At 34.8% G+C, this 17752-nt stretch overlaps 1 protein-coding gene across 4 annotated transcripts in view; it reads right to left on the reverse strand.

Moving 5' to 3' along the window:
* LOC111043601 (limbic system-associated membrane protein) overlaps positions 1-17752 on the reverse strand; it is a 474975-nt gene that overhangs the window by 251166 nt on the left and 206057 nt on the right. For all 4 annotated transcript variants that reach the window (XM_039423919.1, XM_039423920.1, XM_039423918.1 and 1 more), the window contains exon 3: positions 4585-4785. In XM_039423919.1, the coding sequence (XP_039279853.1) occupies positions 4585-4785 (201 nt within the window). The remainder of the gene's footprint in view (positions 1-4584; positions 4786-17752) is intronic.

A 17752-nucleotide genomic window follows, 5' to 3' on the forward strand; every position in this document is an offset into this window, starting at 1 on the left:
AGTCATTATATATCTATCTAGACATTGTATCTATCTGAGACATTAATTAAAATAAAAATAATAATGAACTTTATTACCAAAAAACAATGTATGCAAAATAACAATCAATCATCATGAACTAATAATTAAAATAAAATTATCTCTCTATTTGATAACTTGACAACTTGACTACGTTGACAGTGATAATGGTAATAATGGTTTTGAAAGCTTCATACTTTATTTGAATATATAAAGCTTTCCACTCCAGAAACGAATAATCTCACTCATTATATGTGAGGGGAACGATCTAATAGTTGCGTGTCAATTGCCGAGTATATAATCTCTAGTATGACAGTGTCTACGAGAAAGCATCTCCTTAGAAAAAGCATGTCAGTAGAGTTTTGCTCGACTGGCGAGCACAGCAACCATTTGAAATTTTCAATGAATCATCCAGTTCTCGTTCCTGTGTAAACTCTCTTGAAGCATGAACAGATTGTATTGGAAAGCAATTCACGGAGAAATTTAATATGTTTTTTGCTAGTGCGGCACTCTTGCCATCAAGCTTTTCCAAGACGATGAGCTTGATTCAAGCTTCAAGAATCTTCACAAAGTTATAATATCTTTGAATTTCGAAGTACTGTGAGAGCGGCGCAGCAAAGCCACACATGATATCATCAACTTCTACAACTATTCCTTCAGGATTTCAAGGAATTTCCTAGTTGGAATAGTTGGAGCAGGAATAAAGATTCCTTTCTATCAATTTCACAGATGAGAGTGTGATAAGATTGATAAATATGCTTGTTCGTCTTTCATGAGCTTCTGCTTCCTAGAGCTAGACATGTAGATTTTTCACAGTATCTTGTCTCGGAAATTATTGTGAACTGATATGCATCAACTTTATCCCTTCCACTTCCTTGTTTCTACCACTACTTTCGCTATTTCTCACTTGCCACTTGCTACTTGCTACTTTTTGCCCCAATATTCTCAATATTAATACTTTTTGGTCTATTGTGAAGATATAGATGATGTAAGCATTGAACATTGCTTGGGAAGGCTTGAGACTACAAAAAACTTTTAGACCCTAGCTGAGCCTTTGTGTACGTTTATCTATGTTTCCCATCAATTAGTCCACAAAAAAGTATATATTCAGAGCTGGAAGAATTCAAAATATGCAAAATACATTCCTCGCGTAGAGAATTTATTAATATATGACAATTATTATATACCAGGCCAGTTCTTTATCGGGAGCAAATAATGTACAGAACTTACAAAACATTCTTATTCGCCCTTTCAAGTTGCAATCCGGTATAGCCTACAGTAACTGTATAGCAACTGTATAGTTAGTTACTGTAGTGTAGCCTACTTGGAAAATCTAGTGGTCCAGAGTTTGACTGTCAAGTGCGATCGTTCGTGGAAATCCTCTGGCAGAATCTTGATGACATTTCTACACTCTAGCCTATTCTAGCTGAACTTCAGTAACATATCTGAAGGTTTTTTGTTCATTTGTTTTGAAATACATTGATTATCCCATTGGGTTGATGGGACCGATTCACCGATTATCCCAAACACCGATTGGGTGTTCCCAATTATTTCTAAGCGCTCTCAAATTAATATTTCCTGTTAAGCCATAGTTAAGATATCTATGAAATTTCAAAATTTTCTGGCAATCACTTACCACTTCTCATATAACTGACAAAAAGTAAAAAAACTTCAATTTCTACGGCGAAATTTTTAATTTGTTCTATCACTAAACTTCTAGAACCTAGCTGAAAACTTGTACCAAATTTTAACAATTTCTGTTCATTTGCTCTTGATGAAGCTGAGAAAACGCAAAAACTCAAAACAGCCGATTTCGGGCGGATCTTTGGCGTTATTTTAAAACCCCTTCAATACGACATTTCTACACCTCAGCCTGTGTACCAAATTTGAACATTTTTTGTCGATTAGTTCTTGAAAATGCTGGAAAACGCTGGAAAAACGCAGATTCTTAGTGTATCTTTGGAAATTATTTCAAATCCGTTCTTAGTGCGTCTTTAGAAGGCCAACTGAACATACATGCCAAATTTGAACGTATTTGGTTCAGTAGATTTCTAGTTCTGTTGAGAGTGAATGAATCAGTGCTATTCCGCTTCTATATCGATATATAATAAACATTTTCATCCATTCACTGAAATAAGAGGATATGTGAGACTGAATAGTTACCACAGTTTTCAAAGAAGTTTATATGAATGAGGATAATTAAGTTATAATTATTGAAAAACCAATAACTAAATAATTGTACTGGTAGTTTGGCTTTCTACTCTTACTTCTCTGAGGCTGATCACATTAGGTTCAATTTATTCAATTTTTTGAATAGGTGTAGAATAGAATTTCAAGAAGCAAAGTTCCATTCATCATCCTCATAAGGTTTCCAATTATACCTAATGAAATTGCATCATTTAATACATTTCATATTATTTTTTGAAAACGCCCGCAGCTTCTCGAAAATATACTGTACTATGAGACGATTTTGAATTGAACCGGCAGAACAGAAGAGAATAAAGTGAAGATAAAAATAAATAAAGAATGAATAGTAAGACAAGAATGGGATATCAATTTTCAATTTGAATATTCACTGAAATGTGTCAGAAAAATGTGGCGTAGCATGGAAGCATGAGAGTGACAAGGCATGAACAGTGCTGACCAAACTTTGTGCTGTGTTGGCCACTGCCACTCATCTCCACTCAACTACTCACTTCGTTTCAGGAAGCTTCCACTGCTACTGCTACCAGTTCACTGTTATCATTAACTTCCATCTTCATTATTATTGTATTCATACACATATAAATGCAAACTACCCTCTCCCCTCTCCAGCAAATGTACGAAATCATTCTCTTCTCTTCAACTTGTTCCTGAATTGGGCTAATGAGTTATTCATTTTACGCACGTAGTCTCTGAACTACATTCTCTACCGACCACTTTCCTCATTTCTATCACTTGTGATTTGGACTGATTAGACAAAATTTACCAAGTTCCGATGAATAGTACGATTGAATACAGACTTCCACAATACAATAATGATTCCACTGAAATATTGTTAGTTCGAACTAACAATTATTATTTACAGTTTTTCTCAAGAAATCGAAATACTCACTGAATCGATGCTAGTGAATATCTGAACATGATAAGAACGGCCAGAAAAGTTTTGTCTCTCCACAAATAAAAATTATACAAATATTATTGTAAATGGCGGATGTGATAGTATTAGATCATGAGAACGACTCCACCAATTCCTTCCTTTGTCCCGCAATGTTCTATGAGAGTACATATCAGCGATTTGAAAGTCAGTGTTTCACAAATTAGGAGATAATAAGGAGTGTATCCAGTTCTTGATGAATGAGCTCTGAAATCTTACTCACTCAACTGCCGTGGACTTCTTTGCAAGAAGAATTATCCACACACTGTGAACTCTTTTTTCGACGGACATGAGGCTGAATAAGAAGAAATAAGCCGAGCGGAAAAATTGCGAGATAATTCAATTTATTACTTGCGTAATCAAGTTCATAAATCATTCTCGTAAAAAGCGCCAGTCATACACAGGACGAGCATAAACAGTCACGATATCTAAACGCATAAAAAGCGTCTGCAAAATGGAAGGGGTAGTTCATTCCAATATTGTTCTCTTTTCTACGCCACTGTGATAAATGCGAGGCTTCCAGCTAATAGTTCAGATCCACTGGGCACTGTAACAGCTAGCCTTCTGTATGATGTATTTATCATTGCTTTTTACAGTCTCTATCCAATGATCAATCATTCTATTCACGATATTTACCTCCAATACAATCTCCCACTTTTTGAAATATGGGAATATAGATACATATTGTCGGTTATAAACCTGTCATTGATGAAACAACTGATTATAATAGTTCTAATGATTCGGCAATTCAATTATTATTTAAGCAGGAAGAATATTAATTATCATTACAACTTGGAGTTTGCTACAAAATCAGATGCCGATTAATTGATATAATTGATGCTGTTTCAGAATTCTGCAGCATCCAAAACGATAATTTCTTAAGCATGAGGACTGCTGAAATAAGACTGCTGTCAAAATTTTTAGTGGTTAATTTACAATTGAAAGGATTGAAAAAATATTATGTTTTATCATAACAGTTGAAGAGAGCTGAGCTGAATAAAGAGAGAGTCGCTATTGGATATTCTGGAGAAATATCGGAAAAATGTTTATACTCATTTACTCAGAATGCTATCCAATATAAGCATGAGAGTACAAACCTGGAGGAAAGCGAGGCATAGATGGCCAACTCTATAACATTTCACAAGTGATGTGGGCGAAGTTGAGGCAATAAAAGCCCCCTCTTCCACTTAACCCAATACGACCCACTTAACCTATGGCAAGACCAAGAAAGAAATGGTTGCCGGTAGAGACCAATAGAGTCTGATCCTTGTAAGAAGATGATGATCATAATCACAGTCATTGAAGATTGCTAATGTAAATATGAAATTAATAATCAGTCACATGAATGACATCGTATTAATGAAGAACGAACCACTTTCCGAATAAACCCGTGTGCTCCCATATTGTTGTAAATAGATAAATAAACCCACCTAGAATTTCGACGGTGTGTATCTGATCCCTGTTGTCGCCATCACCGATCTGGCAGACATAGTCGCCGGCGTCCTGAGGCATCACGTTGCTCAGCTGCAGGTTGAAGCCCTCCTGCAGCTTGAACCGCGTATCTCTGGTCACCATCATCCTATCGGCGGTCAAAACCGACACACCTCGTCGCCACAGCACCACGTAAGTTCCTGAAACATTGCAGTATGAATCATTTTCAATAAATTAATTCAATAATCTTTCAACAATAAAGGATAGTATGATGCTTACTTTTCCACTGAGTATTGATAGATATAACAATCGGTATGTCGGCTCTTTGAGATTTGATGATTTGCAACAATAACCTCTCGGTTATCGTGTAAATATGATCAGAAAAATATGTATGAAAAATATGTGAAAATATGTATTAGATTTATCAATGATCTGCTTTATTATAGTTTGTCAATACAATAGGTAATGATCATGAAACACTTTTTTTACATAAATGATAATTTGTTTTGGATTCAGTAGCCAACTAGCACTATCATTATCATTATTTTCACTATGACAACTATACCATGGAAATAGATTAGCTTACAGCCTTACACAATCACATATCACACATGAATATATATTTTCCAAGGCGAAAAAATTTAGTAGAGATAAGAGTAACAAATTTGCACTCCAATGGCCTTAAGGTTCATGAGTACCAGTTTTTAAGTCCTTAATTAATATCCAGGTTAGTAATGGACATTCCAGATGATCCATTTACACTAGTGGATGATAATAAATCTTATAATACTTTTTAAATATGCTATTTTGAATTTCCAACAAGAATGATCCTCACTTCAAACGAGTTTTGCAAATTTGGATTTTTTCTCCAAGAAAATCATTGCTAGCTAGCTAGTAATTCAAAATTTAAAACTAATTTACAAGCACTTGCCAATACAAACTCTTTTGAGAAAGAGCAAGGCTAATAGAATATTAAATGTGTAAGAAGTCTTGCAGCCTCTTATAAATTAAAGTTATTCGAATGAAGACGGTACAGTTCAAACAGACTCAATTCAAAAGACGAGCGAATACATTTCTTATGAAGTAGGCCACCTTGTGCAAAGTATACCTCACTAATAAGAAATGACTTCAAATTGTCAAGATCAAAAACCTCGAGGGAACGAGATCTGCATGAAAACATAGTATGAGGAGTTGCCTACGTCAGTCTTTATTCTAAGTGAGATTGGATTCTCAAAAGCAAAATAATCACACAATCGACAAATTCATTTCTAGAATTTGAAAAATAATCCTCTCAATAGCTACAGGAGTAATGAAATTACATAAACAATACAATAACTAACAAACTATTCAAGCTCATGTTTGAGAGATTCTTAGCCTAGGTCAAATTATTCTCAAATTGCTCTTGAGTTTATCGTGCATAGCACACTTCATCATTCCAGAGGAATATATTACTATATCAATTATTATCATTCGAGTTGTATTTTAAACTTTAGAAATCAAATTTGAATTTAATGATGGAATTTAGAGAAATATGAGGACTTCAACTTCACCCTGATCAATGCAAACCTGATCAATAAAAAATAGTAAGGCAACAGAATCGTCATCAATAGCGAAATATCACGGCATAACAAGTTATCATAATTGCGCTCAGTTTGAGTATCTGAACTCGGTTGATGAATCGTTGGAGTCGCGAATGATATGGCACAATGAAGAACAATGAAACAATAAAAGTGACTGTTATACACATTATCTCCAACTCCATTGAGAATAAGGAGGCAAGCAGTGAGAGAGTGGGGGTAACTGCAACCTCTACCTGAACTTTCTTATTCCATACACCGTACCGAAACAAGGCCCCTGCTCGAGATAAATTATACCTCTGAATTTCTCCACACCTGAAACTTTCACACTCTATTTTTGATGCCCCAATTCAAGCGAGTCTGAAGTCGTTGTTTGGAATTGAGTTATGATACAAGTTGTACAAGAACTTCTATGAAGTTTTCAGAGCACTGATGAATATCTGCTTGAACATTTTTATACATGCCTTGAGTGTCTTGTGATATTGTTAACTTTTGAAATAGCATTGACGCTTGTTGTACTACCTAAACTATAATACTCATTGAAAAATATCATAAACTCTGATAATGAATTCATTGTATTGAATTTTTCAACTCTAATTTGTTTGAAATCATTTAATTTGATTTCTCATTATATGTTCAAGTCAGAGCCTGATGCAACTGGAGTATGGATCGAATTTTAACGAATAGTTCAAAAATTCACAATACTCAGAAGTTTCAAATCATATCCAGTATATTGCCAGATGTTGACGAATAGATGTTGCCAGATGTCGGAGAAATATTTAATTTAGTGCTTCAATTTATGTTAATGATATTATTCAATAAAGTCTATTTCTTTCTTTGAATCTCATAAAGATGGGTTCGGAAATAAGAATCATTCCAGAGTTCCACCTAGAAATATTATCATGACCACCTGAATAATATTATAATGTTTTGGAGATGTTGAAAAACTTTGTCGAAGAGGAATTAAATTTGTGCTTGAGGTTCAGGATGCAATGGACTATGTTTCTCTGTATTTCAATTAACATTGCATCCGACCAAATATGGAAATTGCGAGGTATTCACTGAAGCTCTACCATCCACATCATTGTAGCCTGAAATTGCTGGTTTTGAAACAGGTCAAATTCATATTTTCGGAAGTAGCCATGGATTTGCCTAGTTACTGTTTGAAACAAGCGAATAGAAGAGACACTTTTCAAATTGCCTCCACGCACTCCAGCAAGCGAAAGAATTGCGATAGAGGGAAACGGTTTCATGGCAGCACTGTGAAATATAGTCTTGAAATAATATTGATTTTCACTCCTATCTTCCCAAGCATTGACAAGAACACATTGCCTCCTCTGTGTTGTGTGAACGACAAAAACAAACTTTGTTGCATTCTATTCCTGTTTTGTGCCCAATATTTTCACCACGCCTCTGATACGTGTTTTTGTTCAAACTGACTGTTATGTAAATTATTGAGGAAGATATTCGGGTGAACGTCAGGATAGAATACCACAGACTAGGTGCGACCAGAATATTTGAGTTTCAGTCATTCCACAAAGCACCTTTCAATAATAAATCAAGATGGAAGGAGAATTTGGAGAGATATCACAGGTAGAAATCATTCTTTCTGGATCAATGTACACCAAATTACAATGATTGTTGATCAATCCAGTAGGCTAGTATGATATTGATAAATGATATCCAATTTTTATTCAAATATTTCTGAATTACTCCAAAAAGTCAACTAATTGATATTACATTCTTTTAAGCGGAATTTGATATTTAAACTTCTTAAATATAAAAACTATCATTATTTGTGTGAAAATTAAACGCCTGAGAAAGGTTCATCGGTATGTTTAGTCATTCAAGTCAAACTAGGTTTCTTTTAGAAGGGAATTCGAATTGGAACTGGAGAAGTACTGGTGGGCTTACTAATGCAATAGGAGTAAATAGGTGTGGGGAGGCTAGAGAAGTGTCATTACTGAAGACAGTTCGGTATATATTAAAGCTGACATCACTTTACGTAGCGACACGTTGAAGAGAGTGAATTGAGGAAGTTCATAAGTCCCTCGAGGCTTCTGGGACCAAATTCCACTTCCCCATACGAGCGAAAAATGAGGAAAGCATCGATGATCTTGAACTACCCTACCGCAAGCTCTTCAGTATTTGGAAATGGAATCTTGCCGTTGACTTGCCCTCTCTCAACCACCTTTCCCTCCACCGGTGCTGACTGCTGAACTCGCCTAATAAATGCTGAAAAGCGCAATCGATCATTCAGATCCGTCCCCAAAGAACAGTCATCGGCAATAATCTGACGTGGAAGGGACTTCTCGACCCAGGCCTTAGCGTTTCTGTCGTATTTGGCTGACATCCCTCGCTCGCTCCTGCAATCATTCCCTTCCTGCTTTCAAATTTAGCCGCTGCTTTCTTCCTTCTTCTTTTTTTGCTCTGATTTGATTATCCCTTCAGCTCTGGTGAGAGGAATAAGAGTTTATCATTTGAATACCTCATGCTCGATGACTCTCGTCACGTAAGCTGATAAGAACCGAATCGAATGTCAAGGCATCAATTAGATGTGATGATGGAGTCAAATTAATATCGATTCACCGATTCAACAGTTCTCGAAAATGGACTATTCATCCAGAATGATTTTTGAACGCGTATAATTGAATGCCCAGTAATCCTCTCCAGAATCCTTGAGTTTCATTTTATGATCGATGTATTGATGTATTATTCTATTAATAGATTCATATTGATAGAGCATAATGTTAAACGGACCAAATTCCCATTTGTTCATAGTGTGAGAATAAAATGAGTATGATCTAGATGAACTCAATTCAAAATTAGAAAACTTAAATACCAGAGCCGATGATATTAAGACACATATTAACACTCTCACAAACGAAAATAATGTTTTGAAACAAAAATTTGCCGACCTAGACAATAAATCACATATTTACCGTCTGGAAAGGAAATTCACAGTCTCCAACAGTACATTAGAATGGATAACTTGTAAATAGCTGGAATTCCCGAAACTAAAGAAGAGAATTTGCCGCTCATCATGGAATCGGTAGCTAAAACAATAAATGTGAGCTTCAAGAAGGAGGACTTATCCATCGTTCATAGAGTTCCCATTGCTTAAGGGTCTTCTTCAATTATCGCAAAATTCACTTCAAGATCTAAGAAGATTGAGTGGATCACAGCTTCGCGAAAGAAGAGAGTCATTAAATGCAGCGATATATGCAGTAAACTACCTACCGCAACCCGCAACGGTGCACGTCAATCAACATTTATCTCCATTCTTCAAACGTTTACTGGGTAGAGCTAAGGACCTGAGAATGAAGAAGAAACTCGCGTTTGTCTGGGTTCGTGATTGCAAGATCTTCGTGAAACAAACTGAAAGTTCGCGAACAAAGAGAATATGATGAGGATTTGGACGAATATAATAAGTGAATAATAATTATGAGAAACCGTGAATTCTGAATTGATATTTATCGATGCGGAGTGAACTGGTTATTTGATTTTGTTTTGTTTTATATATTTGCATTTTTTTGTCTCTGACATTTCTCTGGTTATTATTTTTGTTTTTGTTTTTTTCATGCATATATATTAATGATTCATGAGTATAATTTTGATGAAGTGTTTGATTTGGAATGTTTTAATGCAATTGAAAGTGATGATATCTTCGGTTTTGATCCAGTGGTTTATGTGGATGAGCATGAGATGGGCAATACAAATTTCCTAAATATATTACACATGAATATCCGCAGTATTAGTGAAAATTTCGATGAATTCATTCACACTGTACAAAACTGCAAGATTAAGTACGATTTAATAGTATTAACCGAGACGTGGATGACTGAAAACAGATCTTTTGATTACGGAATAGACGGTTACTCGGTTATAGATAAGCCAGGCCAGCTGAACAAAAGTAACGGTCTGTGTTTATTTGTGAGGGATGGCATAAAGTTTGACTGTGTCAATAATTGTGAGAGCTCGGAGGCTGATATCGTCTCGATTAGATTACAAGCATTCGACTGCTTCGTATCGTTGATTGCCGTGTGCAGATCACCCTCTGATAATATTGAAGTTTTCTTTAACGAGTTAGATATTTTCCTGAGAAATATTGATAAGAACGAGCGGTTTTAATAGGAGATATAAACATTGATATCTTACGTAACAGTAGTTTGGCAAATAAATATAGCAGTCTAATGCAAATGTATGGCCTGAGATCTCTTATTAATATACCTACTAGAGTAACACACAATACAGGTACATACATAGACCACATTTTTTATAAACATGCTAATTTTAAATATGAAAACATAATAAGCTCTGTTCAGAAGACCTATATTACTAACCACTTCTGTACTACACTACACATAGGAAATTCAAACCCAGTCTATATTGGTGTAAAGGAGAATATTATTGAACGAATAAACTATAAGAACCTTACGGACAAGTTGAGACAGGAAGGTTGGAAGAATGAAACTACTTTTAATGAGGCTAATCTTGATTTGGATGACAAAATAAATGCTTTCTTTAAGAAACTGATGGGCCACAAAGGTTCTGCTACCGAACAAATTAAAATGACAAATAAAAATAGAACATTAAAAAAATGGATAACTTCAGGTCTAATAAAATCTATAAGAGAGAGGGAGAAACTACATAAAAAGCTGAAAATCCAACCATTTAATGCTACACTGAAAGCTAGATACAAAAACTATAGAAATCTACTTAACACACTAATTAAGAAATCTAAATTAGACTAATTTAAAAAAAAATGTCAACTAGTAAAGGGAACAACAAAAAGCTGTGGCTCTGAATAGAGGAAATTTCAGATATAAAACGAAATAAAAAAGCTCCTGACATCAACCCTATAATATTAAATAATTATTTCTCACAATTTGGTAGAAGTTATGCAAAAAATGAGCTCAAGTCACCCAGTACCAACTTTAGTTCCACATAATCAAAATTTTCGAGATTCGTTTTTCATTTTCCCTACAAATTCCGATGAAGTTGCTGCCATGATAAATACATTAAAAAATAATTTTATCTCCTGGTATTGATAATATGAGCAATGTTTGTTTGAAAAATATATCAGAATATTATATCTCAGCCTCTATCAATTTTGTTTAACAAATTTTTCGAAACAGGTCATTTTCCTTCACACTTTGAGGTTGCAAATATAATTCCACTATTTAAATCAGGTGAGAGACAAGCTCCTGAAAATTACCACCCTATTAGTCTAATAAGACCTTTTTGCAGAGTTCCCAGCTCTAACAGTGAGACAACTTTACGTGGAAAACTTAATTCTAGCCGTTCATAAGTATAAAAATCTCTTTGAAACTAACATTCCGTCGTATAATGTCCGTTCATTATCTCATTACCGCATTCCATGAACAAATTTAACAGTATGACGCAGACAGTTCATATACATGAGTAATAAATTGATGAATTTTTTTGCCAGACCAATTAAATTCAGATAGATTTAATTAAGCCATTAAAAATATAGAGAGATTGATCAGAATCAATGTTTTTCGCCTCATGTACAGTTAGAATCTACTTTATTAGGAAACTTTTTTCTTTGATATTATTCTCACTAAGTTACATTTTTCAGATATTATATTACTACAATTATTATTATTTAACTTATTTATCATCATTACTACCATTTGAATAAAATGTTTAATCATATTTTATGTTTATGTTAAATTGAATGACATCTTTTGGTACTCGTTGCTAGCATACAAACTTAGGTTTTGCTGGCAACGCCAATTAAATTTTAAGTTTAAATTTTATTTTTATTCTGTATGTGTATGAAGTATTTGTTTTATCTATTCATGTTATCTTTATAATTGGCAAATGGATGATTTTGATTTTTGATCTTTTTAAAGAACTCACCAACCACTTTTTCTTACTTAACTTTTGATGATACGAATACTTCAAATAGCAATGAATAGTTTCAGTGAATAGGATATGTAAATTCATGTGGAATGATTATGCATATTGAACGTGAAAGCACAGATGAGCTAACTAGTTCATCTATCTAGTAACTATATAGTTTACTAGCCGTCAGGCTCGCTTCGCTCGCCATATCCATCTAGCAAGGGGGCTCCGCCCCCTGGACCCCCGACTGGATCGTCCAATAATCAGATCAGCAGGCTCGCTTCGCTCGCCTGCATTTTTCGTTTCAGCATTTTTATGTTAGGACGATCCAGTCGAGGGTCCAGACTAAACGTCTGGCTAAACGGATATGGCGAGCGAAGCGAGCCTTATGGCTAGTAATGAAATATTCCCAGGAATAGCTCTGATTGAAGTAGCAGTGCCCAATCAATTTTTCCGCGATAATTGCATTTCAATCTTCAACTTGGTGCCAACCTAACAAAGTCAACTCAACTTAATGCCAACCTGACAAAATTATTAATTTAGTTACCAGTTAACAACTGTTTCGAAGAGGTACTCTCTCTAGATTATAGTTCTATATTAACATATGGTATGGACATTTTTCAATCATAATCAAGAGAATAAGAAGAATATACATGGTAAAAGACGAACTTTAAGCCCTTAAAAACCACCCTTAGAGTTAAAATTTTGGTCCGGTAGATTTTTAGTTCTGCGAGTGAGTGAGTGAGTCAGTCAGTCAATCAGTCAGTCTGTGAGTGAGTGCCATTTCGCTTTTATATATATATATATTATATATATATATATATATATATATATATATATATATATATAGAAGATAGATAGATAGATAGATAGATAAGATCTATGATGGAAGGTAGAAGCTAGTTGCTGACTGATTTGGATCTCCAAGTATACAGTCTATTGAGAGATTGTCTATTCATAAGATGGATGAGAGTTTCGACACGTGTGCTGATCTGGTGTTCGATTTGAATATTTAAGAGGAGACGACAAATGCTGCAGATCCTGTGCCATCACTCACCACTTCACCAGCTCACCACTCACCACTAGAACGCACAATCTTACTGTCGCTCCAGTGCAATAGGCTCTTTCACAAACACGTGTAATGACTGACCCAGATAAACTCAACGAATAATATCTCAGAATAGGTTTACAGGGTCATCTATGGTATACTATTTTAGAACACAGATGCAATGAAATCATCTCCTCTTCATGGACAGTATAATTTTCCACCTGTATTGGTTTGCATATAGCGACAAAATCAATTACTCGAAGAATAACAAGAATGCTATTCTCATGATGTCAAAAACATAATATCTTTTCAATATACAAACTGATTCTTCTCTTGAAATTCCCACTTTGCACCATCAAAAAACTGAACATCAAGCACTTGAAAAAACTGCTAATACATCGCTCAGAGTTATCGCTCCTGGAAGAAGTCTTAAGAATAAATCCCGTTGCTAGGGCGTTTGATACATGGTTATTTGAATGCCGAGTCTAATCCTTGCCATCTCTAACAGATGTTTTTAGTAGCGGAAGTTTTTCTAAGAAGTTCCGTGGATAAATCAAGAAAACGTGGAACATATACACAGTGTGCTCGTGTGTGGTGTGCTTACTTGCATGTGCCAAGGGTAACGTTTGACATAGCGACTGTTCCGGAACGTGACCGAAGGGGGCGGGCGGTATGTTTGCGCTATCAGCCAGTCGGTATTAAAGACGCGTTTTGGTTGCAGGACTGAGGACTCCTCCCATGTTGGTGTCCGACATGTCCTCCTTTTGTTCCAAGGCCATGCAAATTAGTTGGCAAACACTTCTTGAATAACTTATCCGGGCCTGCTGCCTCCGCCGTCTCTATCGCCGCTGCCTCCGCCGCCGCTTCAGTCCAAGAAACTAGTGACTGTTCCCAGTCGACCTACTAACTGCTGGCCTGTACAGTTGCAATCGCGGTCGCAGTCGGCTCTGTGATGTTGTCTGGCCAACTTTGTCGTCACTAACTTTTCGCAACTCGGATACTGTCTATAGGCAATCCAACTTGAAATGCTTCGTGCTTACTACAACAAACTATGATCGTGAAGTTTCAACCATCCCTCTTTAAACTAAATAATAGGCAGGAGAAGTTTTTCCATACATTTTATTTTATTTAAGGACTTCAATATACTTGTCTACAAAATAGATTTGCAGTTTCACAATATTGTCAAAACAGCCGCGTCTCTCCAAAATGCTTCTTCATACCTGGTGTATAATGCGGCTATTGTGGGGCAGGTTATAAACTGGTTCAATTTTTGGGGTTCCAAGAGCTGTGACAATGTCGCCCACAAATGTACGGACTCGAAATAATTTTCCTATGGTGTGGGGTAATGAATACGAGACAGAATGAAGATGGAATTCCCCATCAAGTGATGAATGAATGATATTAGCTGCAAGCAACATTTACTTTACCATCATTGATATTCATTCTGTATGTATTCTTTCATCGTATTCATTCATATTACCCCATTCACGGCTGTTCTATTTCACATTCTGTATTGATACTCGTATATGAATGGATACATTTATTTTGTTCAATAAGACCTAGTGTCTCTCAGTTATTATAGTGGCCTACTTGTATTTTCATAAAAATACAAGTCACTATCATGGGTTTGACTGCTCAGGTCAATAACATATATTTTGTTTTCCAGATCTATTAATGGAAAACAGGAATTCAAAAATTATTATCGAATGTATATTTTTTTGTCACTACAAAAAATTGTGGAGTTGTTCATTTGATGGTTATAAGTTTAAACTGCATAATAATAATATAATATAATAATAATAATAATAATAATAATATAATATAATAATAATAATAATAATAATAATAATAATTTTTTATTCAGATTTCTCTCACATTACATGAATGATAAGTTTCACAAATTGAATTAATCATTATACATATATCATCTTATATCTATCATACATGAAGTGAGAATCTAATAAAATTTTCTTATTATATTTTTTGTGGCTGCCCCATGAAGCTAATTTTAGCTTATATTGAGGCATTGTACATACTCAGAGATATTTTTCAAAGATTTGAATTTATGGATGGATATGTTTTAGGAAATACAAATTTGTAGATGTGTTTATTTCGTGGTAATAATGTAAGAGTGATATTTTTATCTATTGAATTGTGGAGTAGTAATTTTTGATTTCTATTTTCACTTGTCTGTAAGTGTCTAGATGTTGTAGATGATTCGGTAGACTATTGAGAATGGATGGTACAAAATATTCTGGTACAGCTTTTCCTATTTCAGTGAAGTATTCTGGTGTTCTATATTGTGTGTGTCTGGTGTTGTATCTGTTTTCATTGGTACGTCGATAAGCATTTTCAAAATAGTATTTCAGCAGTATTATATAATTGTACAGGTTTCTGAATGAGAGCAGTTTTAAAGTGTTTGTATCCACTCCTTGGAAAAATATTCGTTTGATTCTGTTGATTAGCTGACTTACTGGGTTCAATATATAATTGGGTGCATGTCCAAAGACAGTTATACCATATCGTATTTGAGATTCAACCAAGCTGAAGTAGACTGTTCGTTTTGCTTTCAGAGGCAGTAATTCTCTCATTTGGTAACACCTATGTGCTATGTACCTCAGTTTTTTTGCTAGTATCTGGGAATGGGTGTGCCACTTCATGTTTCCAATACAATAATAATAACAATAATAATAATAATAATAATAATATAATAATAATAATAATAACAATAATAATAATAATAATAATAATAATAATAATAATTCAATTCAATTTATTCAATTCATTCCTTCAAATTACATTACAAGCATAATACACTCAGTGCTTTTAGTTACTCCTCTAGCTTATAGCTAATTGAGGAGTGTCAAAATCATTTACATAATAATAATAATATATTCACATTCAATCATTACTGTATTTATTCTACAATGAGGAAATTCTTGAGAGTTTGACATACAGTAAGTTCCGATTTTCACCACTTGAGTCGCTCTTTAATTCTTTGACTGTTCATACACAAGTAACGAAATTCAGATGGCCGTAGCCGTCAGCCTAGAGATTACACAAACGAACACAACACATAATAATAATAATATAATAATAATAATAATAATATAATAATAATAATAATAATAATAATAATAATAATAATAATTATAATAATTATAATAGCCTAATAATAATAATAATATAATAATAATAATATATAATAATAATAATATTATTATTATTATAAGTTTGACTATTATTATTAATAATGATGATAATAATATGCAGTTGATATATATTTCAATTGCGGAATTGCATTGACTAGTTATCATAGCTTAATATTTATTGGTTTGAGAAGTTGAAACGAAGCCAATCATGTCAACAAACGGCAAGTCACAATAGCATTGCCTTTTAATTGATAATTATTGTATTCATTGAAACTATGTTTTTTTCATAGCAATAGTGGTGACATCAAATAATATTCAACGTTAAAAGAATGATGAGATGTTCACGATAGCAATTTAGTTGTGTGTATACACAGTGTACAAATTCAATGATGGAGGAAGAAGGAGACGACTTGAGGAAAAAACTCTCAGTTTTCAGCACAAGAGCGTATTTTATTGTAACTCATTCTCAGAGAAACAACTGATCAATTTATAGAAACTGATATTTACTTGAATTATTTATGCCTGGATTAAAAAGAACAGAGAAAAGAAGAGCCAGCCAGCCTTTCTCCTATCTCTCTGTTGAAGATTCTTCCTCCTTCATATTTTCAACTTCATAAGTATTTAATAAAATGGAATTTATTCCATTAATGTGATTGAATAGTTGTGTGAACGAATTGAAATTTGATGTATTTCGTGCTGTAATTATCTATAAGGAAAAAGTCATGGATTAAGTGAAACGCAATAGGATTGATAAATTAGGGAAATAGACGGAGAAATTCTACCACAAGATTACGGCGAAATGCGAGTTGATGAGATTTTTGATGAGGTAAGAAAACCGCCTCGAATTAGGGGAGGGAAAGCTGAATAGCAGGGATTTGAATTGTTGAAGAGGAACTGTTGGTAGTTGGTAGGGGACGGCAGAAATCTTTGGCGTAAAGAGCATCTACGAAAACGGTTGGAGATATCTCAAAACTGGCCTGCAATTAGGTTTAAGGATTAGTGGGCGGCTAATTAACCTGCAAGCAGCAGTCCGTAATGGGGTGGAGTCGTAAGCTAAGCTGCTAGCTCGCATCCCAAGTACCGTCTCAACCAATGCAAAGGGAAGGGTGCCAATGCATACAGGCATCCTGTTCGAGTTCGGCATCCAGCTTGTTTGAAAAATGTTAGCTGAAAGCGTGCTTGTAAAGCGTGGCATGAATGTGGGGGGAGAGGAGAAATGGATAATAAAGATAGGAGGGGACCGGACTTTCGGCGCGAGAGAAACGGGGATCGGATCCCGATCCGATCTTATTACTTCCTATAACAGTAATTTACCCACTCCTATGACGCCTTATCCCTTGCTCTCATGCAATGTTACCTACCCTTCCCTTGACTCGCAGCCCGGATACGAATTTATGAACTTATTCCATGCGCTCTTTCCTTCTTCCCTCTTGCTCACGCCCCTTCCACTCACTATCAATGAATAGCATCATTTTTTGCTGTATTGTGCCTGTGCCGGCTCTGATGCACGCTTCCTTGC

Source organism: Nilaparvata lugens, chromosome 3 (assembly GCF_014356525.2).
Source record: "Nilaparvata lugens isolate BPH chromosome 3, ASM1435652v1, whole genome shotgun sequence".
Classification (NCBI taxonomy): domain Eukaryota; kingdom Metazoa; phylum Arthropoda; class Insecta; order Hemiptera; family Delphacidae; genus Nilaparvata; species Nilaparvata lugens.